This window comes from Oncorhynchus keta, chromosome 36, assembly GCF_023373465.1.
Source record: "Oncorhynchus keta strain PuntledgeMale-10-30-2019 chromosome 36, Oket_V2, whole genome shotgun sequence".
In the NCBI taxonomy this organism is placed as follows: domain Eukaryota; kingdom Metazoa; phylum Chordata; class Actinopteri; order Salmoniformes; family Salmonidae; genus Oncorhynchus; species Oncorhynchus keta.
The window spans coordinates 28,385,630-28,409,288 of NC_068456.1; the positions used below are offsets into that span (position 1 = coordinate 28,385,630).

Below are 23,659 nucleotides of genomic sequence, written 5' to 3' on the forward strand. Positions count from 1 at the left end.
GTCATTTCGATTAAGACATTAATGAGCGAGCTAGGACGGACGTAGTTATTATAACTATTTGTTCAGCACTTTTGAAATGTACAGCAACAGAATTCAGAACATTGGCCATTCTTACACCAAGTCAGAACTTTAGGATAAATAAAGGGGGCATATAAGCAGACAATGAAAGCTCTTACAATACTTGATGATTACATTTCTCTAGGCTTCATGTGCACCACCAAATAGACAAATAGACAATATTAATAGGGTGAGGCACATGGGCTACTAACAACTTACTACACAACATACATTTAGTATTACTTTCTTAGCTATGGTATACATATCTCCCTAGCATATTACATAATTTATGCATACATTTTTGGACTCACCATGTTGTGCTGTGCTCACTTGAATAGGAAGGTTACCCTGCGGTACTTCATGGGCAAATTATGTCATCAAAGTCTGGCATTCTCTGGATTTATGGTGCTTTCAAAACAACTGGGAACTTGAATCATGATGACGTCATTGATCTTCAGGTCGTAGCTCTAGAAAGAGGCCGGATTTACAATTCCGAGTTGGATGACCGTTCAAAATGTCCCAGTTGTCTTGAACTCACTGAAGTCAGATTTTGCAGTTCCGAGTTAAGATGTTTTGAGCACGGCACAAATCATGCTTCATTGACAGCATGGCCAATGTTGAATGTTTATCATTTTAAACTTGGAAAAGAGCCCCTTAATCCCAGAGTTGGGACCACACAGCCACTCCACTGAAAAGCAGGCTAGTGATTGCTTTGCTTGCAGTTAGCCACAGTCACTGATTCCTTCCAAACCACTCATTGTTGACTTTGCGATTTCTAACTTGTTGTGTAATGTTTATGTCCAATGGCCGATGAGCACCGATATGTTTTATCTATAATTTCTCTTCATATGACAAGGATTAAAAACAATGCCAGTATATTGTCCAGATGATTCATGATGATGACTGCTAGTGTAACAGTATAGACTTTACGTCCGTCCCCTCGCCCCGACCTGGGCGCGAACCAGGGACGCTCTGCACACAACAACAGTCACCCTCGAAGCATCGTTACCCATCGCTCCACAAAAGCCACGGACCACTACTTCAAGGTCTAAGAGCAAGTGACGTCACCGATTGAAACGCCACTAGCGCGCACCACCGCTAACTAGCTAGCCATTTCACATCGGCTACACTAGCTAAGATTTTGAAAGTATGATGTCCAATCAAAGCTACTGTAGATATAATGTGATTTTTTTGTCATTTTATCTGTGGACAGTGACCTTGAGCCTTCTTGGATGGGCACTTCTAATGTAACTCTATGGCAGCAACCAAGGGTCTAGAATTGTCTAGCCTACCCTTAGACTTGGCGGTGACGTAGTGTCTCCATGCGTGACAGAACACTGAGCCAATCACAGTGCAACGCTCCATTTTTTCTGCTGGCTTGCCCCACCGCCACAGAAAGCACTGAGCTAAGCTGAAACACCTGCATTTTGGAGCTTCCTTACTCAATAAAGCAAAAAAGAGAATGTTTGTATGCGGCTTTATTAACTCAGTGATATATATTTATTTTTTGACATTGTTTGAAAACTTAAAAAAAATAAATGTATTATCTTTTTTCACCCCCCTTTATTTAACCAGGTAGGCTAGTTGAGAACACCTTTATTTAACCAGGTAGGCTAGTTGAGAACACCTTTATTTAACCAGGTAGGCTAGTTGAGAACACCTTTATTTAACCAGGTAGGCTCGTTGAGAACACCTTTATTTAACCAGGTAGGCTAGTTGAGAACACCTTTATTTAACCAGGTAGGCTCGTTGAGAACACCTTTATTTAACCAGGTAGGCTCGTTGAGAACACCTTTATTTAACCAGGTAGGCTCGTTGAGAACACCTTTATTTAACCAGGTAGGCTCGTTGAGAACACCTTTATTTAACCAGGTAGGCTCGTTGAGAACACCTTTATTTAACCAGGTAGGCTAGTTGAGAACACCTTTATTTAACCAGGTAGGCTAGTTGAGAACACCTTTATTTAACCAGGTAGGCTAGTTGAGAACACCTTTATTTAACCAGGTAGGCTCGTTGAGAACACCTTTATTTAACCAGGTAGGCTAGTTGAGAACACCTTTATTTAACCAGGTAGGAACCAGGTAGGCTCGTTGAGAACACCTTTATTTAACCAGGTAGGCTCGTTGAGAACACCTTTATTTAACCAGGTAGGCTAGTTGAGAACACCTTTATTTAACCAGGTAGGATAGTCGAGAACACCTTTATTTAACCAGGTAGGCTAGTCGAGAACACCTTTATTTAACCAGGTAGGCTAGTTGAGAACACCTTTATTTAACCAGGTAGGCTAGTTGAGAACACCTTTATTTAACCAGGTAGGCTAGTTGAGAACACCTTTATTTAACCAGGTAGGCTAGTTGAGAACACCTTTATTTAACCAGGAGGCTAGTTGAGAACACCTTTATTTAACCAGGTAGGCTCATTTGAGAACACCTTTATTTAACCAGGTAGGCTAGTTGAGAACACCTTTATTTAACCAGGTAGGCTAGTTGAGAACACCTTTATTTAACCAGGTAGGCTCGTTGAGAACACCTTTATTTAACCAGGTAGGCTAGTTGAGAACACCTTTATTTAACCAGGTAGGCTAGTAACCAGGTAGGCTAGTCGAGAACACCTTTATTTAACCAGGTAGGATAGTCGAGAACACCTTTATTTAACCAGGTAGGCTTCGAGAACACCTTTATTTAACCAGGTAGGCTAGTCGAGAACACCTTTATTTAACCAGGTAGGCTAGTCGAGAACACCTTTATTTAACCAGGTAGGCTAGTTGAGAACACCTTTATTTAACCAGGTAGGCTAGTCGAGAACACCTTTATTTAACCAGGTAGGCTAGTTGAGAACACCTTTATTTAACCAGGTAGGCTAGTTGAGAACACCTTTATTTAACCAGGTAGGCTAGTTGAGAACACCTTTATTTAACCAGGTAGGCTAGTTGAGAACACCTTTATTTAACCAGGTAGGCTAGTTGAGAACACCTTTATTTAACCAGGTAGGCTCGTTGAGAACACCTTTATTTAACCAGGTAGGCTGAGAACACCTTTATTTAACCAGGTAGGCTAGTTGAGAACACCTTTATTTAACCAGGTAGGCTAGTCGAGAACACCTTTATTTAACCAGGTAGGCTAGTCGAGAACACCTTTATTTAACCAGGTAGGCTCGTTGAGAACACCTTTATTTAACCAGGTAGGCTAGTTGAGAACACCTTTATTTAACCAGGTAGGCTAGTTGAGAACACCTTTATTTAACCAGGTAGGCTAGTTGAGAACACCTTTATTTAACCAGGTAGGCTCGTTGAGAACACCTTTATTTAACCAGGTAGGCTAGTTGAGAACACCTTTATTTAACCAGATAGGCTAGTTGAGAACACCTTTATTTAACCAGGTAGGCTAGTTGAGAACACCTTTATTTAACCAGGTAGGCTAGTTGAGAACACCTTTATTTAACCAGGTAGGCTCGTTGAGAACACCTTTATTTAACCAGGTAGGCTCGTTGAGAACACCTTTATTTAACCAGGTAGGCTAGTCGAGAACACCTTTATTTAACCAGGTAGGATAGTCGAGAACACCTTTATTTAACCAGGTAGGCTAGTCGAGAACACCTTTATTTAACCAGGTAGGCTAGTCGAGAACACCTTTATTTAACCAGGTAGGCTAGTCGAGAACACCTTTATTTAACCAGGTAGGCTAGTCGAGAACACCTTTATTTAACCAGGTAGGCTAGTTGAGAACACCTTTATTTAACCAGGTAGGCTAGTTGAGAACACCTTTATTTAACCAGGTAGACTAGTTGAGAACACCTTTATTTAACCAGGTAGGCTAGTTGAGAACACCTTTATTTAACCAGGTAGGCTAGTTGAGAACACCTTTATTTAACCAGGTAGGCTAGTTGAGAACACCTTTATTTAACCAGGTAGGCTAGTTGAGAGCACCTTTATTTAACCAGGTAGGCTAGTTGAGAACACCTTTATTTAACCAGGTAGGCTAGTTGAGAACACCTTTATTTAACCAGGTAGGCTAGTTGAGGACACCTTTATTTAACCAGGTAGGCTAGTTGAGAACACCTTTATTTCACCAGGTAGGCTCATTGAGAACAAGTTCTCATTTGCAACTGCGACCTGGCCAAGATAAAGCATAGCAGTGTGAACAGACAACACAGAGTTTACACATGGAGTAAACAATTATCAAGTCAATAACACAGTAGAAAAAACTGATATGTGACACCTATTAATGCTAAATATGTGTTGCCTGCCTTGAATGACCGGTCGACACTGGCCCTGTCACAACTAGCTGATTATCAGCATCCCTCCGCCTCCTCTGCCAGTGTCACCGCTGGTTACCTTGGAAGCAGGAGAAACTACCCCAGTCTGCGCTCCGCTAAATTACAGGCACAGCTCACAGCCACTGTCGGAATGTTTTACAAATTCTAGCGTTCCAATGAGAGTATGGTGGAATAGCATCACTTTACGAGTTGGAAGAAGAGCTTCAATTGTTTGATAGTGTCTGTAGCATGATATTTCTCACCTGGAATCGCGCAAATCCGAGATAACGAAAATGTCACAACAACGGGTCGTCCAACTGTCGACCGCCTCGCTCGCGCTGGTCTTCGGCAAGGACGAGGAGAGCTCGAGAGCCACCGGTGGAGAGAAATACAAGGCTGCAAGCGGCCAGGAGATTTTTGCCGATTTTAAAGCGCAAAATCTGCGCAGTTTTTGGAATAAAAGACTTGTGAAAGCTATAGCTGAAGTTTATTTCCAAGGATGGATGGAGAATTTGGTCCTGTTCGTCCATGGGAATGCCAACAACCTCGAGGTGCTGAGGGAAGCTTGGATGCGCCGAGCGCTGAGGTCACCCAAAGGGTTTGTCATCAAAGCAGTCGGTATGTACACGAATGATTATTCTAACGTCACTATTTATAGTTGTTTTAATGTGTTTATTTTTATTGACATGTCTGAGAAAACATGCTGCCCGTGCAATAATAAATAATGGAATGCTCATTGCCGTCTTGGCACACAATAAATTAGAATTTTATTTAATGAGAAAATTATCAAACCCCATAATGGGTTTACGTATTGTTAAGTATGGACTTGAGTCCCCATACACCAGAATTTCTAGGGACTCTTTGGGAAATGCTTTGTTTACACAGCACTTAGCAGCCTTGAGAGAGAACATGTGTAAGATAATGAAAATAAAAGCCTGACAAAATGTCAATGACATGTGATCTGATCCTGTTTTCGGGTCAGACTTTTTTTGTTGCGATGTTCCTGAATAATTTATACTTTTTTCAAATCTTATTGCACTGGATACGTGAAGAGCAACATTGAGATTGAGCATGTATTGCTCATAGTCCCTGTAGAAAAGATAGCCTAAAGATAGCCCTTGTTTTATTATATTCAATATTATATGATGCAGTTAGGCTATTGGTCCTCAATACTGTATTTAGAGGTATTTAGAGGTTTATTACTCAGTAGGTATATTAACATGATAAGAAATAGGCCTGTCCTACCATATCATTTTTTTGTGATATAACATTATCCAACAAAAAGAGAATGTTGTCTTCAGTACTAGAGGATGTTCAAGTCTAGGCCTACATACCGTGCCTGTTTCATTCATGTGGTGATTGGTGTAGAAGTCAAAGCTTTCAAATGCAGGCCTTGGTAAACTATCTATTGGCTTTGTCACAAAGCTTTAGAGGCGATGTCCAATAAAGATCGGCTTGCTCAAACATTTGCCTGGCGGTCTTACACATATTTTTGACTGACCAGTCAGTGTTGTCTTTCATGTTGACACATTCTGTCTGTTTACAAACCTCTGTACAACCACAATTAGACCTCGCTTTATAGGCATGGGAAACACATGTTTACATTGCCAAAACAAGGGAAATAGATCATAAAAAAAGTTAAATAAAAATGCAGAAATTAACAGTAAACATTACACTAACAAAAGTTTCAAAAGAATAGAGACATTTCCAATGTCATATTATGGCTATATACAGTGTTGTAATAATAAGTACAAAAGAGAAAATAAATAAACAAATATGGGTTGTATTTACAATGGTGTTTGTGCTTCACTGGTTGCCCTTTTCTTGTGGCAACGGGTCAGAAATCTTGCTTCTGTGATGGCACAATGTGGTATTTCACCTAATAGATATGGGAGCTTATCAAAATTGGATTTGTTTTTGAATTCTTTGTGAGACTGTGTAATCTGAGGGAAATGTGTGTCTCTAATATGGTCATACATTTGTCAGGAGATCAGGAAGTGCAGCTCAGTCTCCACCTCATTTTGTGGACAGTGTGCACATTGGTGTAAAAACTAACTAGGAAGCCAAATTAAATGAACAACAGGTGTTGAAATTTAATTTTGTACTTATTTGCAATTTGTCAATATTCAAAAAGCCCTTATGAGTTTCAGAAAGCTATCATTTGATCCTTTTCGGGCAGCTATATTGTGCAACATCCATACCGTATCTATGATAACATGATCTCATGGCTTGTACAATGTCAGTGAAGACTGGTTCTAGTAGGTGTAAATGACAGCTCTGTGTGGATTTTACACCTAATTATGGTAAGCTCAGAAGATACTAGAGAGAGAAAGAGAGAAAACATATGTTTCCCATGTCAATAAAGCCCTTGAATTGAATTGAGAGATTTGAAACAAGGTTTATGCAGCATGCAGGTCCAAAACACTCACCCACAAACATAGTATAGTCACTTTCAATACAGCCTGCTTTGTTGGCGTTGGACACATGGTCAGGTGGCTGGTCACAGGTCAGCAGTGTGTGTGTGCTTCAGAAATGTTCCCCATTTCAGTCTGTATGTCAAGGTGCACTGTGTGGAGAGAGGTAGAGGACAGGAATTAGAGGAAAAGGGAGAGAAAACCATACAAGGGGAGACGGAGGGAGAGGTAGAGAGGGAAGAAGGGAGGGAAAGGTGGAGAAGGAAGGGAAGGAGGGAGATGTGGAGAGGGAAGGGAAGGAGGGAGAAGTGGAGAGGGAAGAAGGGAGGGAAAGGTGGAGAAGGAAGGGAAGGAGGGAGATGTGGAGAGGGAAGGGAAGGAGGGAGAAGTGGAGAGGGAAGGGAAGGAGGGAAGGGAAGGAGGGAAGGGGGGAGAGTGGAGAGGGAAGGGAAGGAGGGAGAAGTGGAGAAGGAAGGAGGGAGAAGTGGAGAGGGAAGGAGGGAGAAGTGGAGAGGGAAGGGAAGGAGGGAAAGGTGGAGAAGGAAGAGAAGGAGGGAGAAGTGGAGAGAAGGGAAGGAGGGAAAGGTGGAGAAGGAAGGGAAGGAGGGAGAAGTGGAGAAGGAAGGAGGGAGAAGTGGAGAGGGAAGGAGGGAGAAGTGGAGAGGGAAGGGAAGGAGGGAAAGGTGGAGAAGGAAGAGAAGGAGGGAGAAGTGGAGAGAGGGAAGGGAAGGAGGGAAAGGTGGAGAAGGAAGGAGGGAAAGGTGGGGAAGGAGGGAGAAGTGGAGAGGGAAGGGAAGGAGGGAAAGGTGGAGAAGGAAGGAGGGAAGGGAAGAGGGAAGGGTAGGGAGGAGTGAAGAAGAGGTGGAGAGGAAAGGACGGCGGTGGAGAGAGGTGAAGGTGAGAGGGCAGGACGGAAGTTGTGGGGAGGGAGGGGGGATGTGGAGAGGTAAGGGGGTTGAGAGGGAAGGAGGGAGAGTTAGAAATTGATATGCCGAACTGCCAGAGAGAGAGAGAGAGAACCCAAACAGGGAGCACAAACACCAACTGTTTATTTCCCTTTCATACTTCAACAACTTTCACATTGTTACAACACTGTTACATAGCCAATAATATAACATTTCAAATGTCTTTTAAAACTTTTATGAGTGTAATGTTTACTGTTAATTTTCCTTTTGTTTATTGTTCATTTCAGTTGCTTTGGCAATGTAAACATATGTTTCCCATGTCAATAAAGCCCTTTGAATTGAGAGATAGAGACTATGAGCACAGTCGTTTATAAGACTGCGTTAGTTTCCTCATTTTGTCTGTCTGATTATCACTGTGTCAGTGCTAATGGAGGGAGAAGACTGATGGTTCATGGGGCCGACACTCTTTGGATGAGGGGAGAGAGGAGGAGAGGAAGAGAGTGAGGGGGGGACGGGACGATGAAGGGGAATGGGTGAGGAGATAAGGGGCTTGGGGTGGCTGGTTGCAGTGGAATGGAATTGAGGAGGTGGGGTGTTTGGAGGGGATGAGGTGAGGGAGACACTGGGTGAAGGAATGATGAGGAGACGGGGTGGATTGTGAGACTAGGAGGATGAACAGGCTCTGTAGTTATGCCTTTCTGGGAATGGGCCCCCTGGTACTGGAGTTGACCTCTCACACTGGAATCTCTCGCTCTCTTTCCCACCCAATTAAATTTATGGGGCTTTATTGGCATGTGAAACATATGTTAACATTGTCAAAGCAATTGAAATAGATAATAAACAAAAGTGAGAAAAAAAAATGAACAGTAAACATTACACTTACAAAAGTTCCAAAAGAAGAAAGACATTTCAAATGTCATATCTCTTTCTCTCTCTTTCTGTCTGTCTGTTTGTCCCTATCCCTCTCTCCCTCTCTCTCTCCCTCTCGCTATCTCTCTCTCTCTCTCTATCTCTCTCTCTCTCTCTCTCTCTCTCTCTCTCTCTCTCTCTCTCTCTCTCTCTCTCTCTCTCTCTCTCTCTCTCTCTCTCCTCTCCCTCTCTCTCTCCTCTCTCTCTCCCTCTCCCTCCCTATCTCTCTCTCTCTCTCTCTCTCTCTCTCTCTCTCTCTCTCTCTCTCTCTCTCTCTCTCTCTCTCTCTCTCTCTCCTCTCTCTCTCTCTCTATCTCTGTCTCTCTCTCTCTCTCTCTCTCTCTCTATCCCTCTCTCCTCTCTCTCTCTCTCCCTGTCTCTCTCTCTCTCTCTCTCTGTCTCTCTGTCTCTCTCTCTCTCGCTCTCTCTCTCTATCCCTCTCTCCCTCTCTCTCTCTCCCTCTCGCTCTCTCTCCGTCTCTCTCTCTCTCTCTCTCTCTCTCTCTCTCTCTCTCTCTCTCTCTCTCTCCTGTCTCTCCTCTCTGTCTCTCTCTCTCTCTCTCTCTCTCTCTCTCTCTCTCTCTCTCTCTCTCTCTCTCTCTCTCTGTCTCTCTCTCTCTCTCTCTCTCTCTCTCTCTCTCTCTCTCTCTCTCTCTCTCTCTCTCTCTCTCTCTCTGCTCTCTCTCCCTCTCTCTCTCTCTCTCTCTCTCTCATGTCTCTCTCTCTCTCTATCTCTCTCTCTCTCTCTCTCCTCTCTCGCTCTCTCTCTCTCTCTCCCTCTCTCTCTCTCTCCTCTCTCTCTCTCTCTCTCTCTCTCTCTCTCTCTCTCTCTGTCTCTCTCTGTCTCTCTCTCTCTTTCATAGATTCTCTGAAATCATGAGGTTTTTCCCTACAAAATCTGTAGGGGCTCTGTTGAAGAAAGATTCTCTCTCTCTAAGGATCTATAGGCTAGTCTGCAGTGTTTCTCTCTCTCACTAGTCTAGATCATTCTCTGAATGATCTCTGTCTCTCTCTAAACTGTATTCTCTCTGTAGGGAAGAAGGTATTTTCTCCTCTCTCTCTAATCTCTCTCTCTCTAATCTCTTCTGTCTTCTAGCCTGTCTCTGCATGTACATCTTGGTGGGGCAGAAAATATATGGGATGCATGCCAGAAAAGCCACTACACTCTCAACACTCTACATTCTTGCACTCTCGGTGACAAACTATGTCCAAACAGTTAGGGCTCTCATAAAGCCTCCCAACTCTCTCTCTTACCCTGCTACACCTCTCTCTCTCTTGTCTGGCAGAGAAACAGTTCATTCAGCCTCATTTACTGCCTTTAAAAAAAACATAGTTGATATGGCTGACTTGCTTAAAAATATGTGGTTTCTACTGACAATTGAGATGTACAAACTATGGCATAAGGGGACTACAAGCACATAAGAGGCGATCCGTAATTTCGATTAAGACATTAATGAGCGAGCTAGGACGGACGTACTCAATATAACTATTTGTTCAGCACTATTGTAGTGTACAGTGACAGAATTCAGAACATGGGCCATTCTTACAATGTACTCCCGATACACCAAGTCAGAACTTTAGGATAAATAAAGGGGGCATATAAGCAGACAATGAAAGCTCTTACAATATTCAATGATTACATTTCTCAAAAACAGGTTATAGGCCCCACCAAGTCAGAACAGTAGACGAAATTAAGAGGTGGAAATAGACCAAATTATTAGGGTGAGGCACATGTGATACGAACAGCTTACTACACAACATTCCCTTAGTATTACTTTCTTAGCTACAGTATACATATCTCCCTAGCATATTACATAATTTATGAAGCAGCATAGAATACATTTTTGGACTCACCTTGTTGTGCTGTTCTCACTTGAACAGGTTAGGGGGCAAGGCGGTCCTTCGTCAGCAAATTGTGTCATCAAACTTTGTCATCAAAGTCTGTCAATCTCTGGATTTGGGCACTCTGAAAAAAACAAGGCTGAATCATGATGACGTCAGTGATCTTCAGGCCGTAGTTCTAGAAAGAGGTCAGAGTTCCGGATTTACAATTCCGAGTTGGATGAAAGTTCAAAATGTATTTTCCCAGTTCGTAACTCGTTTTTCCCGAGTTCCCAGTTGTCTTGAACTCACTAAAGTCAGATTTTTCAGTTCCGAGTTAACATTTGTTTTGAAAGAGGCACAAATCATGCTTTATTGACAGCATGGCCAATGTTGAATGTTTATAATTTTTAACTAGGAAAAGAGACCCTTAATCTTGGACTTGTGACCATACAGACAGTCCAATGAATAGCAGGATAATGATTGCTTTTCAATGCTTGCAGTTAGCCACTGATTCCGTCCAACCCAATCATTGTTGAATTTACTATTTCCAACTTGTTGTGTAATGTTTCTTCAATGGCTGATGAGCACCGATACGTTTTATCTATAATTTCTCTTCATCATTTATCTTCACATGACAAGGATTAAAAATAATTTGCCAGTAGATTGTCGACTTGATTCATGATGATGACTGATAGCTAAGATTTTGAAAGTATGATGTCCAATCAAAGCTACTGTACATATAGCATGATTTGATATCATTTTATCTGTGGCCAATGACCTTGAGCCTTTTTGGATGCGCACTTCTAATGTAACTCTATGGCAGCATCCAAGGGGCTTGAAATTTCTATCTCTACCCTTGGCGGTGAAGTAGTGTCCCCATGAGTGACAGAACACTGAGCCAATCATGGCGCAATGCTCTATATTTTCTGCTTGATTGCCCCACCACCACAGAAAGCACTGCGCTAGGCTGAAACACCTGTATTTTGGAGCTGCCTTACTCAAGAAAACAAAAAAGAGACCATGTTTGTATGCGGCTTTATTGACTCAATGATATATTTGTTTTACATTGTTTGCAAACTGATATGTGACACCTATTAATGCCAAAATAACATGCAAAACAGGAAAGCCTCTCACCCAAAGAATGTGGGGCTCAAAACAGGTGGGGCTCTGTCTGAATGCCGGGTCTCCACTGTGGAAGGATATAGTTATTGTTCCACTCTTCTCCACAGGTGAAATAGGAGGCTTCCCTCAACCATCAAAATGTCTGTTAGCTGCCTATTGAGAAGGATAACATTCATCCTAAATGGTACTCTATTTTCTATAGTGTAGTACTTTTGTTCAGGGCTCATACGTCTCTTGTCAAAAGTAGTGCACTATGTAGGGAATAGGGTGCCATTTTGGATGCACACTCGCTGTGGATATAGTTCCTGGTATGAGGCTAAGTCAGGCGGAGGGACACGCAGGGTAAAACATTTATGCTGAGTCGCCCTGTGGTGTAATGAGGTATCCTGTGTCCTCCTACACAATTGAGCCCTCCTCTTCCACCATCATGGGCAACAAGAGACTGGATGTTGTCACTGTCAGTGATGTGGTATTGATTTTAAATGTGGAGCTTTCAATTTAAGCATTTGTTTTAATGAAACTCTTCTCAACAAATTAGAATGTGTTGTCAATTTATTATACCTTTTTAAAATAAAAAATTGATTAAGAAAAAAGTAATTGGAGAAATATTGTGTTAGACCTATAACTTGACATGGTGAGAGGGTATACGTGCAACACAACTGTATACATTGCTTCCTGCTTCCAGCCCATTTCTCAAATGCTTCCCTCTTGAATCCTCGTGTTTTCCTCCTTCACATCTTGGATATGAAAGTGTTTGTACACTTTAAGACATAGGGAGTCTGATTTCATTGGGTTTTTTGGTCCGAGTCTCAGAGCTCAACTAATGGTTGTAACTCTCCCAGATGTTAGTTTATAAGCCACGACATCCCCTCACTGGGACTTACTGGGGTTAAACTGTCCACCTTGTTGTTCTGGTGTGTGTGTGACAGAGACAAAGTGTGTGTGCGGTGGGGTGTTGAACGGCCAGCTTGTCATGATCAACTGGCTAAGGTCAAAGGTTGTGACCTCTGGGCTAACTAGCCCCCGCGGGATCACCGGGCTTCACAGGGGTCGTTGTTAAGGCAACCGGCTCACATAATCTCAGCGTCTCCAGGTGTTCCATCCTTACACTTCTGTGTGTGTGCTTTGTTTCTATGTGTTCCTTATATACTGAAGAAGCTCTCTGTGTCTCTGCACAAGCTTTGTTTCTAGGTGTTCCTTATATACTGAAGAAGCTCTCTGTGTCTCTGCACAAGCTTTGTTTCTAGGTGTTCCTTATATACTGAAGAAGCTCTCTGTGTCTCTGCACAAGCTTTGTTTCTATGTGTTCCTTATATACTGAAGAAGCTCTCTGTGTCTCTGCACAAGCTTTGTTTCTATGTGTTCCTTATATACTGAAGAAGCTCTCTGTGTCTCTGCACAAGCTTTGTTTCTAGGTGTTCCTTATATACTGAAGAAGCTCTCTGTGTCTCTGCACAAGCTTTGTTTCTATGTGTTCCTTATATACTGAAGAAGCTCTCTGTGTCTCTGCACAAGCTTTGTTTCTAGGTGTTCCTTATATACTGAAGAAGCTCTCTGTGTCTCTGCACAAGCTTTGTTTCTAGGTGTTTTTCGCACACGGAGGAAGCCCAGTTCAGCCACCATCAATGCCTGTAGCAGAGCACTCTCTCTCCCATTAGTACAGTGCAGAGGGAGTGTTCCTGAGTGGAGATGAGGGTTGATGAGCTCCAAACTACATGTTATTTCAAGTGGCCGTGGCTGTTCATTCAACACAGCATGCAAAATAAGGTTGGTCGGGCTTAGCTTGGCATGGCTTCTCTAACGTTCAAGCACCCTGAGGACGATTCTTAACGTTGAAATGTGAATGAAGGAGCACATACCATTTTCCTCCAGAAGTTGTCAGAACAGGCCTAGCTATTCCCTATTGTTCCATACAGATTCAGCCAGACTGGCTGGGTCAGTGGAGTTCTGACAATGAAAATAGGCCTTGTTATGAAGCTTCATCTTTTGTGCTACCAGTCCAGTGTGAAAGTATATGGATGCTGTTTGGCATTTGAACCCAGAGGCACCCTGAGGTTTGTATGACTGGATCGTCTCTCATGGAGTCGACCTGGATCTGATTCCCACCAATAGCACCAGAGGAATGTTTTTTTAGAGGTAACCAAACACACTGTCTGTGTGTCTATCTGTGTCAAATCACATTGTATTGGTCACATACACATGGTTAGCAGATGTTATTGTGAGTGTAGCAAAATGCTTCTGCTTCTAGATCTGACAGCAGTATCTAACAGGTAATATCTAACCATTTCACAACTAACTTAATATCTAACAAATTCCACAACAAAACCTAATACACACAATCTAGTAAAGGAATGGGATAAGAATATATACAGTTGAAGTCGGAAGTTTACATACACCTTAGCCAAATACATTTAAACTCAGTTTTTCACAATTCCAGACATTTAATCCCAGTAAATATTCCCTGTTTTAGGTCAGTTAGGATCAACAATTTATTTTAAGAATGTGAAATGTCAGAATAATAGTAGAGAGAATTATTTATTTCCGCTTTTATTTCTTTCATCACATTCCCAGTGGGTCAGAAGTTTACATACACTCAATTAGTATTTGGTAGCATTGCCTTTAAATTGTTTAACTTGGGTCCAACGTTTCGGGTAGCCTTCCACAAGCTTCCCACAATAAGTTGGGTGAATTTTGGCCCATTCCTCCTGACAGTGCTGGTGTAACTGAGTCAGGTGTGTAGGCCTCCTGACAGAGCTGGTGTAACTGAGTCAGGTGTGTAGGCCTCCTGACAGAGCTGGTGTAACTGAGTCAGGTTTGTAGGCCTCCTGACAGAGCTGGTGTAACTGAGTCAGGTTTGTAGGCCTCCTGACAGAGCTGGTGTAACTGAGTCAGGTGTGTAGGCCTCCTGACAGAGCTGGTGTAACTGAGTCAGGTTTGTAGGCCTCCTGACAGAGCAGAGTCAGGTGGTAGGTAAGGCCTCCTGACAGAGCTGGTGTAACTGAGTCAGGTTTGTAAGGCCTCCTGACAGAGTCAGGTGTGTAGGCCTCCTGACAGAGCTGGTGTAACTGAGTCAGGTGTGTAGGCCTCCTGACAGAGTAACTGAGTCAGGTGTGTAACAGAGCTGGTGTAACTGAGTCAGGTTGTAGGCCTCCTGACAGAGCTGGTGTAACTGAGTGAGCCTCCTGACAGAGCTGGTGTTGAGTCAGTGTGTAGGCCTCCTGACAGAGCTGGTGTAACTGAGTCAGGTTTGTAGGCCTCCTTGAACGCACACGCTTCTTCAGTTCTGCCCACACGTTTTCTATAGGATTGAGGTCAGGGCTTTGTGATGGCCACTCCAATACATTGACTTTGTTGTCCTTAGGCCATTTTGACACAACTTTGAAAGTATGCTTGGAGTTATTGTCCATTTGGAAGACCCATTTGCGACCAAGCTTTAACTTCCTGACTGATGTCTTGAGATGTTGCTTCAATATATCCACATAATTTTCTTTCCTCATGATGCCATCTATTTTGTGAAGTGCACCAGTCCCTCCTACAGCAAAGCACCACCACAACATGATTCTGCCACACCCGTTCTTCACGTTTGGGATGGTGTTCCTCAGCTTGCAAGCCTCCCCCTTTTCCCTCCTTTTTCCTCGTCAGACTAGAGGACATTTCTCCAAAACGTATGATGTTTGTCCCCATGTGCAGTTGCAAAGCGTAGTCTGGCTTTTTTTATGGCGGGTTTGGAGCAGTGGCTTCTTCCTTGCTGAGCGGCCTTTCAGGTTATGTCAATATAGGACTCGTTTTACTGTGGATATAGATACTTTGGTACCTGTTTCCTTCACAATGTCCTTTGCTGTTGTTCTGGGATTGATTTGCAGTTTTCGCACCAAAGTACGTTCATCTTTAGAGGAAAGGCACAGTCAACTAAGTGAATGTAAACTTCTGACCCACTGGAATTGTGATACAGTGAATTATGAGTGAAATAATCTGTCTGTAAAAGATTGTTGGAAAAATGACTGTGTCATGCACAAAGTAGATGTCCTAACTGACTTGCTAAAACTATAGTTTGTTAACAACACATTTGTAGAGTGGTTGATAAATGGGTTTTAATGACTCTAACCTAAGTGTATGTAAACTTCCGACTTCAACTGCAAGTATAAAATATATGGATGAGCAGTGACAGAGCGGCTAAGATGCAATAGATAGTAAAGAATAGATAGTGAAGGATACAGTATATACATGAGATGAGTAATGTGAGATAAGTAAACATTCTTAAAGTGGCATTATTAAAGTGACTAGTGTTCCATTTATTAAAGCGGTCAATGATATCAAGTCTGTAGGTAGGCAGCCACCTCTGTGCTGGTGGTGGCTGTTTAACAATCTGATAGCCTTGCGATAGAAGCTGTTTTTCAGTCTCTCGGTCCCAGCTTTGATGCACCTGTACTGACCTCGCCTTCTGGATGATAGCGGGGTGAACAAGTAGTGGCTCAGGTGGTTGTTGTCCTTGAGGATCTTTTTTTGCCTTCCTGTGTCATCGTGTGTTATAGGTGTCCTGGAGGGCAGGTAGTTTGCCCCTGGTGATGCGTTGTGTAGACCGCACCACCGTCTGTAGAGCCTTGCGGTTGTGGATGGTGCAGTTGCCGTACCAGGTGGTGATACAACCCGACAGGATGCTCTCAATTGTGCACCTATAAAAGTTAGTCAGGGTTTTAGGTGACAAGCCACATTTTTTCAGCCTCCTGAGGTTGAAGAGGCGCAGTTGTGCCTTTTTCACCACACTGTCTGTGTGCGTGGACCATTTCAGTTTGTCGGTGATATGTACACAGAGGAACTTTCCACATTCTCCACTGCTGTCCTGTCGATGTGGAGATGGGGGTGCTCCCTTTGCAGTTTCCTGAAGTCCACGATCATCTCTTTTGTTTTGCTGACATTGAGTGAGAGGTTATTTTCCTGACACCACACTCCGAGGGGCCTCTCCTCCTCCCTGTAGGCCGTCTCGTCGTTGTTGGTAATCAAGCCTACCACTGTTGGGTCGCCTGCAAACTTTATGATTGAGTTGGAGGCGTGCATGGCCACACAGTTGTGGGTAAACAGGGAGTACAGGAGGGGGCTGAGAACGCCCCCTTGTGGGGCCCCAGTGTTGAGGATCAGCGGAGTGGAGATGTTTCTTCCTACATTCACCACCTGGGGCCGGCCCGTCAGAAAGTCCAGGACCCAGTTTCACAGGGCGGGGTCGAGCCCCGGGGTCTCAAGCTTATTGATGAGTTTGGAGGGTACTATGGTGTTGAATGCTGAGCTGTAGTCAATGAACAACATTCTTACATAGGTATTCCTCTTGTCCAGATGGGTTAGGGCAGTGTGCAGTGTGATGGCGATTGCATCGTCTGTGGACCTATTGGGGCGGTAAGCAAATTGAAGTGGGTCTAGGGTGATATGATCCTTGACAGGTCTCTCAAAGCACTTCATGATGACAGAAGGGAGTGCTACGGGGCGATTGTAATTTAGTTCAGTTACATTAGCTTTCTTGGGAACAGGAACAATGGTGGCCATCTTGAAGCATGTGGGGACAGCAGACTGGGATAAGAATTGATTGAATATGTCCGTAAACATGTCCGTCCATCTGTCTGTGTCTGTCTCTCTCTATCTGACTTCATCTCAGTCCTGGTCATGGAGACCCATAGTGTGAGAAATGGAGAAAGGAAACAGTGTGTGTGGTGTCTTGATAGCTATTTCCTCAGTTGCTTGTTATGAGTCCAGAGAGGAGACAACTTCGCCCTCCATTCTCTAACATGACCCCTCGTTGTGAGACTCTCTAGCTGTGTGTGCATGCTTCTGTCTTTGTCCCTGATCGTTTGTTAGCTACATCCTCTTCCCATTCAGCAGGAAACTCTCCCTAGGTGAGAATCACACAGACTGGCCCATTTATTGACCTGTAGAGTTTACCCACAGCACTGGATCACAGCCAACAATACCACATCAACCAGCACCCCTCAGCGTATTCACACTGGCGTGTGTGTGGGTGTGTGCATGTGTGTGTGCATGCGTGTGTGTGTCGACTGCTTTTATTCGATTTCAACATTATTCTCTCACTGCTGTTCAGAGATGGTGGAGGACAGGTACTGCTATCAACCGATATTCCGCTTATTTTTTGTTTTTTTAACAACTAATTGACCGATGTCGCTTCAATTATTTGAATTCCATTATTTTCTGTGAGCTCAATGTGCAGTTTCTCTAGAGATAAATCAGATCAAGCCCGAACTATGCAGTGTAGTAGGGAGTTGTTTCCAACAGGCCGATATTCTACATAGTGTAGTGTCAAACATGGTAATTAACTACAATGACCATAATCCATTGCGTGCCTACTTGTCCGGTCTGTGTGTTTCTATTACGCCTGCTATGTTGGGTTAGTGCGGAGCAGACACTGAGTGGGACAGAAGAGACAGAAAATAGATGTAGAGGGCAGTTGCTTCGCGAGGTATCTCTAGCTGAAAATATATGATCTAAGTGATTAGAGGTTGGTATTCGGCAGTCATAAAAGTATGTCTTATTTACTTTGAAGAATCACAAAAGTATTGATTTTGTCAGGCAGCAGCTCTATAGAGACGAGATGATGATGACTTGGAATGAAATAATAATAATAATGAAGTCAGAAAACAAATTAAATATACACAACAACTGAAATATTTAAAGTAAAATAATGTGAATAAATGATGGTTAATAAGTAGGGATGCACAATATATCAGTAAGCATATCGGTATCGGACCAATATTAGCTAATAATGCCAGCATCGGCATCGGCCTGATGTCTAGATTAACCCCAATGTACAAAACCGATGTCAAAGCTGACATGCATACCTATATAACGTAGGTAGATCACGTAATGACGTCACGAAAAATATAGCGCTACACGTGCAACACATCATTCCTAACCGAGCCCACAATGTACTGTGTGGATCTATCTGGAAGTTTCAAAGGAAGATAACAAAAAGGCCAAATGCAACATTTGTGTTGCTATTATTTCCCGGGGAGGGGAGAAAGTGAAATCTTTCAATACCACAAACCTAATTACTCATTTGAAAGTGCATCAACCCCAGATGTTCAGCGACTACTTATAGAACAAAAGCAGAAAAAACTAACCTCCAACAACTAAACAAGTTCAAGTTGAACAGTCATTTGAAAGAGTAAGACAATTTCAGCGAGACAATCAAAGGCGAAATCCATTAACGCAAGATAATGGAATTCATTGCCCTTGACAATCAACCGTTCTCTGTCGTGGATGATGTTGGCTTTCGCCGACTGGCCGAGCACCTCGAGCCCCGGTACACACTACCAAGTAGGCACTCTTTTTCAGATGTTGTGCTACCGGAGTTACACAGTATTCTTGAAGCGCACATCCATGAGCGTCACTGCTATTAGGTTCACGACTGACATCTGGACCAGCGATGTCAGCCCAATGAGCATGCTGAGCCTGACAGCACAGTGGGTAGACGAGGAGTTCATACTGAGGAAAGCCATATTGCATGCTAAAGAATGTGCTGGTTCTCATACCGCTGCTGCCATTTTAATAGCATTTGAGAACATGTTTTAAACTTGGAAACAGGAACACACAAGCTAGCTCCATTCGAACAACTGACTGGAGAAATAAGTTCATCAACTCCGTCTGCAGCAGACGTGATACCCTCTGTCATGGCATTGAAACACCTGCTCAACAAAACTGCAGACACAGACTGTGGGGTTAAACTTGCAAGAGTATTCTACTAGAGGCTGTGAACAAGCGATTCGGTGGCATTCTCTCTGAGCCTCTTTACTGTGTCGCCACCATGCTCGACGCTAGGTACAAGGATCACTACTTCCATGCTCGATGCTAGGTACAAGGATCACTACTTCCATGCTCGACGCTAGGTACAAGGATCACTACTTCCATGCCCGACGCTAGGTACAAGGACCACTACTTCCATGCTCGACGCTAGGTACAAGGACCGCTACTTCCATGCTCGACGCTAGGTACAAGGATCACTACTTCCATGCTCGACGCTAGATACAAGGATCACTACTTCCATGCTCGACGCTAGGTACAAGGACCACTACTTCCATGCTCGACGCTAGGTACAAGGATCACTAATTCCATGCCCGACGCTAGGTACAAGGATCACTACTTCCATGCTCGACGCTAGGTACAAGGACCACTACTTCCATGCTCGACGCTAGGTACAAGGATCACTACTTCCATGCCCGACGCTAGGTACAAGGATCACTACTTCCATGCCCGACGCTAGGTACAAGGATCACTACTTCCATGCTCGACGCTAGGTACAAGGACCGCTACTTCCATGCTCGAGACTAGGTACAAGGACCACTACTTCCATGCTCGACGCTAGGTACAAGGATCACTACTTCCATGCTCGACGCTAGGTACAAGGATCACTACTTCCATGCTCGACGCTAGGTACAAGGACTACTTCCATGCTCGACGCTAGGTACAAGGACCGCTACTTCCATCTTCGATGCTAGGTACAAGGACCGCTACTTCCATGTTCGATGCTAGGTACAAGGACCGCTACTTCCATGTTCGATGCTAGGTACAAGGACCACTACTTCCATGTTCGATGCTAGGTACAAGGACCGCTACTTCCATGCTCGGCGCTAGGTACAAGGACCACTTTACGTGAAATGTTACAGACACAGCTGGACAAGATGGAAACGGACACAGTGACAGTGAACACCGACGAAGAGGACTCACAACAGAAGAGGCCATGGACTTCACTGCTTGGTATGTACTGTATGATGAAATCCTGGGTAATGGGGACATACGTATATGCCAACAAAATAACTTGTTGGTCAGTGTGTGTATGTGTTTAAACTATTTAACTGTACTAGAATGCTTGAAAGGCTGCTAAAATTTGTAATATTGGTTAACGGTATCAGGTTTTTTGGCAAGGAAAATATCAGATATCGGTATCGGCCAAAAATGTCATATTGGTGCATCTGTATCGAAGTGTATTGAAGTGATAAGCAGATGCACATAATGCATCATCAAAAATCATCAAAATAGAAACCGTTATTATTTTTTAATAATCGAATCCCGAATCCAAACCGACCTCAAAAAGCCCGAATCACTCAGCACTAAGGACAGGTCCTCGGGTGATGTAATATTGCAGTATTTCTGGTATTATTGAAGCATCAACTTCCTGATGGGAGGTTGTCTTAGCTTCATAAACACTGATCACAGAGATAAAAACACAGCTTGATATTATCAGATTATCAATTAAGAATTTATTGAAAAATACAGTTTTTTGTCTTTGGTTCTGATGGCTCAGTTGGTTGGAGCATTAGAGGGCTGTCTGCTAGCCTACATACACACACAGTAACAAGACCAGGAATCTACCGTAGCTCATGTTGGGTTAGACTAGAGAGGAAATGGGTTTCATCTGGGCTCAATGACCCACCCGCCACACTAGCTCACTCTTGATTAGAGGGGGTGGGAGTACTTTAAACCATCCATCTCTCCCAGGGGTAAGGTTAGGACTGTGTGTGTGTGCATGCGTACATGCGTTTATGTTTGTGTGTGTGTCTGCGTGCCTGTTTGTGCGAGCATGATCGTGTATGTGTGCGCAAGTGTGTGTGGTGTGAGAGAGTGCATGCGTTTGTGTGTGTGCGTGTGCGCGCACGTCTGTGTGCCTGTGTGTGCGTGTGAACCATCACTCATTATCAATGGGGTTAAGGCTCTTTGGGTGGAGCATGCTGGAAACACATGGAACTTAGACACTTCCCAGGAAAGGGAAGACTTGTGCATTCCTCAGTGCTTGGTGGTCACTAGGAGGCCATGCTAGAGAGGACAGAGGCACTGTGCTTTAGAACCATAACATGCCATTTTAACGACTAGGCCTAACCCATGCTCCACCCCTTATCATATCGCATAATAGCTTGTGAACAAATGCCAACCTTCCTCCCACTATTTAATTCCGAAAACGTCAGAATGTGGTCAAAATGTTTTTATCTGCTACCTGCCTCCATGGTCAGTGGATCAGAGTGATGAGGTATCTAAACATTGTCTGAGTATCAGGTTATAGTGAGCGCTTTGGGAACTGGGACAAAATGGGGTTTTAATCTTTGTTACGTCTTCAGTCTAACACCTGGTTGCTGTGTCTGGTTCCATCTTCCTAGGAACATAACAGGGTTCATTGCTTGGGGAATGAAGTGTCAGGATTTTGGTCACTATTGGCCCATTTTCGGAAACTCTCCATGCAGTGAGAAATGAGGATACGTTCTAGTGCAGGAGTAGGCCTAAACATTATATATATATATATATTTATTTATTTTATATATACTGTATATCTTTTTTTAGCGGGTAGATCAGCTTTAATATTGCAGATAGATTGTGGCTTCCATCAATGTCTGTGTCATTTCCAATCACCCATATACATTTTTTGTAAATACTGTATATACAGTACCAGTTAAAAGTTTGGACACACCTACTCATTCAAGGGGTTTTCTTTATTTTTACTATTTTCTACATTGTATAATAATAGTGAAGACATCAAAACTATGAAATAGCACATATGGAATCATGTAGTAACCAAAAAAGTGTTAAACAAATCTAAATTTATTTTAGATTTTAGATTCTTCAAAGTTGCTACCCTTTGCCTTGATGAAAGCTTTGCACACTCTTGGCATTCTCTCAACCAGCTTCACTTGGAATGCTTTTCCAACAGTCTTGAAGGAGTTCCCACATATGCTGAGCACTTGTTGGCTGCTTTTCCTTCACTCTGCGGTCCAACTCATCCCAAATATCTCATTTGGGTTGAGGTTGGGTGATTGTGGAGGCCAGGTTATCTGATGCAGCACTCCATCACTCTCCTTCTTGGTAAAATAGCCCTTACACAGCCTGGAGGTGTGTTGGGTCATTGTCCTGTTGAAAAACAAATTATAGTCCCACTAAGCCCAAACCAGATGGGATGGCGTATCGCTGCAGAATGCTGTGGTAGTCATACAGGTTAAGTGTGCCTTGAATTCTAAATAAATCACATACAGTGTCACCAGCAAAGCACCATTACACCACCTCCTCTATGCTTCATGGTGGGAACCACACATGCAGAGATCATCCGTTCACCTATTCTGCTTCTCACAAAGACACGGCGGTTGGAACCAAAAATCTCACATTTGGACTCATCAGACCAAAGGACAGATGTCCACCGGTCTAATGTCCATTGATCATGTTTTTTGGCCCAAGCAAGTCTCTTCTTCTTATTGGTGTCCTTTAGTATTAGTTTCTTTGCAGCAATTCGACCATGAAGGCCTGATTCACGCAGTCGCCTCTGAAAAGTTGATGTTGAATGAGTAGGTGTGTCCAAACTTTTGACTATTACTGTATATATTTTAATATATTTTCCTTTATTATTTTCCCCTAACCCTATTACCCGTCCCCTAATTGGAGTAAACAAATGGACAGTAAGCCTTTACTTAATCCAGGTCCAGGGAACCATCCCTCAGCGGGTTGGTGTCTAACTAGATCAGCATCTTCACAGCTCTTATCCTGAAGGCACGGGAGTGTCCATGTCTCGATTATGCATTTTTTTTCAGTTCTCACACAATGTTCTTATTTATTCCGTAAAGCAACCTTGGCATCCCAATACAACAGTGGGTCAGTTTGTCTGGGTCTTTGGTCATCAAACGTAGTTAGATGTTCACTTCACAGACTCCTATCTTTTAAACTTCAAAACATGAAAGTAATGTATTGGTTTTTGGACTTTTTTCTTTCTACCATCAGGTCCTTCTGATTTCTGACCTGAAGTCAGAGTGTGTGGCGTAGTTCTATGTGTTTCTATGGTGATGGAACTCCTAACAAAGCGTGCTTCTGTTCCGACTCAGAACTCTTGTGTGAAATGTACCAACTTCTGTGATGTCATTGCAGCCAAGAGTGGCACATTCAGAAAAATAGTGATGGTGGTTTCCCCTGGAAATGTAATTCTCATTTTTCTCTTTAGCTCTCTCCCACTAGCCACGAGCCACTAGCTGCTGCTAAAAAAAATCACCTAACTTTTGGCATAAGTTCAAATGTTCCTTTGATTCAGTGATGTTTTGAATCTGAAAGGGATGTAGCATATGAGTCAGGCGTCCATAGAAATAGTCTGGTTTCTAATCTTTTAGTCTGGTTTCTAATCTTTTAGTCTGGTTTATTCACTATTTTCTCA

The 23,659-nt window shown here is 43.1% G+C and overlaps 1 protein-coding gene and 1 long non-coding RNA gene across 2 annotated transcripts in view; one reads left to right on the plus strand and one right to left on the minus strand.

Moving 5' to 3' along the window:
* Window positions 1-2,751: 2,751 nt before the first annotated feature.
* LOC127916480 (uncharacterized) lies at window positions 2,752-4,067 on the minus strand. Its single transcript, XR_008095007.1, has 3 exons — window positions 3,620-4,067; window positions 3,092-3,190; window positions 2,752-2,864 (listed from the first exon to the last, which is right to left on the minus strand). It is a non-coding gene; the product is annotated as an uncharacterized LOC127916480 (long non-coding RNA).
* Window positions 4,068-4,404: 337 nt separating this feature from the next.
* The window catches only part of LOC118369869 (storkhead-box protein 1-like), a 58,004-nt gene continuing 38,749 nt past the window's right edge, over window positions 4,405-23,659 (plus strand). The window contains exon 1 of the mRNA XM_035754642.2: window positions 4,405-4,929. Within this exon, the coding sequence (XP_035610535.1) occupies window positions 4,605-4,929 (325 nt within the window). The 5' untranslated portion in view covers window positions 4,405-4,604. The remainder of the gene's footprint in view (window positions 4,930-23,659) is intronic.